Below are 3,174 nucleotides of genomic sequence, written 5' to 3' on the forward strand. Positions count from 1 at the left end.
ATAGGAAAACGTATTCGTGTTTTATTTGTGAATCAACTGATGATGCTCCTCGTTATCAAACAGATGGAAAGCTAACTTGAGATGAACATAGATTTAAAAGAATTGCGTTTCGTTTCTGTTGCTTCCAAAGATCCGAAACTTTTCACTGACTCAGTGGGTTCAAATTTCACTCCGGAGACCCGAGATTAAATTATGGGCTAATATCCCAGTAAGGGGGTTCCGCACTGTTGGATGTGGCGGCATTCCGGTGAGACCAGGGCTCTGAATGACCTGGCAGGTGACCATAAACCATCCATGGCACTATTTGAATCAGAATTCTTCCCAGTGCCATCCTCATTATTTATCCTGCATCAGACATTGCTAAAAGCAGATTATCGGGTGCTTCGCACATATGGTCAAATGCTGTGTGGAGTGATGGTCCCGGAGTTCTTCCACCCTTCAAGCCTTCACTCGCTGAATGGATTCGATTGGGTTACTGGGAGAAGGATTTGTGAATGGCCTGTAGGAGAAATGGGCTTGGCAGGCTGAAAGATCCTTTCTATTTTTGAGCTTTGCAATACTTTTGCTATGCATTTTGAATCTATATTCTGACTGTTCCTGCTAAGGTACATCATTTACAGTTATAACGGGCGAGGCTGCAGTTGGTAGGTAGATTAATGCACAGTGTCCAAAAAAGTTTAATAATCCGAATAACCCAAACCCAAATAACATCTTCGTCGTTTCGCTTCTGCAACCCCTAAAGCCAGACGTAAATTCTACTTATCCAGTTCCTGACACAGGAACTCCCTCCTAATCCTCGCAAGATTGCCATTGACGTATCAGCCACTGGTCTATTTACAAAGTACCTCTTCAAAAGAAGAAACTCAGTGGCATGATTACAGGTCCCCTAACAGCAGCGTAGGAGAATGATTATTATGTACAGTTAATTTTTTCGAAACCATGTTGTGAGGCATTGCTACCGCGACCTCTCTCAGAGACAGGGGAACACAAAGGGAAAAAAACATTCAGAAAAATAAAGCGCACTTTGGGAAGCTGAGAAGGTACATCTCTCCAACTCTTCTCTGTCTCTCCTACACCATGGCACTATAATCACACTCACTCATTTCTCCCTGGGGATATATGACGACATTTTAAAAATAAGTCCCCTCAGCCACCCCCACATACAGTAATAACTATAAAATGACACGCGTTATTAGCTCCCCCCTAAACAGATCTCCCGGATTTATAAAGTTGTGTTCCGTTTATAGCCAGGCTACACTGGGGGTCTTCTTTACTTGTAACCCCCCCCCACCACCCCAACTTTCGCAATGTTACTTTTAAATTCACCCCAATCCGTTGTGTTGCTGGATATTTCACTTATTCTCAATGGAAAGCAGGATGCACATTTTGCTGATTTGGTAATAAAAAGACAGACTGCACTTTTCATTTTTTTTTATTGCCAAACGGCACCATTCAGGAATAGATATGAAAACTACCTTATATAAACCAGCTCGTTGTTTCAACCACAAAATATTCTGAACTAGGCAAAAAACACATAGAAACCCTGAAAAAGACGAGATTCTTTGGATGTCAGTTTGATATGTCCATTTTTTTTGTTTAGTTTTTTTTCTTGTTTTTTACAAAATCCGCGCACTTCAGGGGTGCTAAGCAGAGATCGGGGGGAAGGGGCAATTAATAGAAATTCAGTTTTTGGTTCAATTCGATAGGAGATGATTCACCCAGATTATTTTCTAAATGTGTTGTAGGATAGAATAATCCATGAAAGGCAGGTTTGGGGAAGTCGGTGTTGGGCGGGGGAGTTGGTGTAGGGGGTGGGGGAGTGGTTGAGGGACACACACAAAAAAAAACTCCTAGGAGTTGCTGTACAATCTGGGGATCCTTCTCCTCTGGTTTTACCGTGTTCAAAACTGCGACACACACACACACATTCTACCAAAAAAATAAACATTTTGTACAACAGCAACCGCCACGGACCTTAAAACATTGGAATGAAACAAAAGCATCATGAAGTGCGAGTGCTCGACTCCTAAAAACAACAAACTCATTGCACCAAATATTTAAATACGGGGGTGAGGGGGGGGGGGGGGGTTAGGTGGAACTCAGACAAACAGAAAAGCTCTACCTTTTAGAAACAAGTGCGGATACAAGAGGCCAAAAACATCACTGCTCTCGAACCAGCAACCTAGCACAACGAGAAAGAAAGACAAATAACAGCTTACAGCTCTCCAACAGAAGGTGTAAACACTCGACTGAGAACAGGTGGCACAAAAAGAAAACATCTGACACACATTTATATAAAAAATAAATAAAAATAATATAGAAATATACTAATTATCAATACGCACATTTATAAAAAATAAAATTAAATAGAAATATACCGCACCCACTAACACACGTTAAGGTCACAAACAGATTTTAAAGTTCCATTTGTTTTGGAAACGGTGGCACTTGACAACCTCCTCAAACAACTTTTTTTTATTTCCAGTTTCAAATCCACAAACTTTACTTTTCCCATTCTGATCTCCACTGTTTCACTCTCTCTCTCTCTCTTTCTCTCGTTCTGTCTTCCCCCTCTCACTGCCTAGACATCCAGCACATGGTTCAGGTAGGAAATGTAACAGATGGCCAGGCGGAGGATCTCGATTTTGGAGAGCTTTTTGTCGGGTGGTAGAGTTGGCAGCAGTTTGCGAAGTTCAGCGAATGCCACGTTGAAGGCCTCCACCCTGATGCGCTCCCGGGTTGCGTGAGCCGTGCGGTACTTGGCGGTGGCTCGCCGCCGGCGGCGCTTCTCTTCCCGGCTCAGTGTCTGCTGGACTCCCCGCTTGCCTTCGGCCTCGTCCGGCTTGTCCCGCACGCAGCCTCCCCGGGCATCGGACAGCACCGACTCGCTTTCTGAAGAGCTGGGGTTCAGGTCTAGGTCAGTCTGATCGGAGTTCAACATCCTGGAGAACACGATCCGAATTGCAATGGGACACACCTGAAGATGCAGAGAGGAGGGGGGAAAAAGGCTTGATATTTTATCAGCGTAAATATCTCTAACACAGACGGGGAACACAAATCCAATAGCAACAGCAGCCAAGTAACTAGAGCTAAAACGAATAATATTCAAAGCCGAGAAATCAGTTTCGAGCAACCCAGTGAAATTGGAACATAGTGAATTACAAAGCAGACCAG

General features: G+C 43.5%; 1 protein-coding gene across 1 annotated transcript; it reads right to left on the reverse strand.

Moving 5' to 3' along the window:
- Positions 1-2,581: 2,581 nt before the first annotated feature.
- nhlh2 (nescient helix loop helix 2) lies at positions 2,582-2,941 on the reverse strand. The gene has a single exon (XM_078232009.1). The coding sequence runs from the start codon at positions 2,939-2,941 to the stop codon at positions 2,582-2,584; it is 360 nt and encodes a 119-aa protein (XP_078088135.1).
- Between the last annotated feature and the right edge of the window lie 233 nt (positions 2,942-3,174).

This window comes from Mustelus asterias, chromosome 17 (assembly GCF_964213995.1).
Source record: "Mustelus asterias chromosome 17, sMusAst1.hap1.1, whole genome shotgun sequence".
Lineage (NCBI taxonomy): Eukaryota > Metazoa > Chordata > Chondrichthyes > Carcharhiniformes > Triakidae > Mustelus > Mustelus asterias.

Coding starts and splice junctions, on each gene's coding strand:
- nhlh2 (XM_078232009.1), bottom strand. CDS start 2,941: ATGTTGAACTCCGATCAGACTGACCTAGACCTGAACCCCAGCTCTTCA.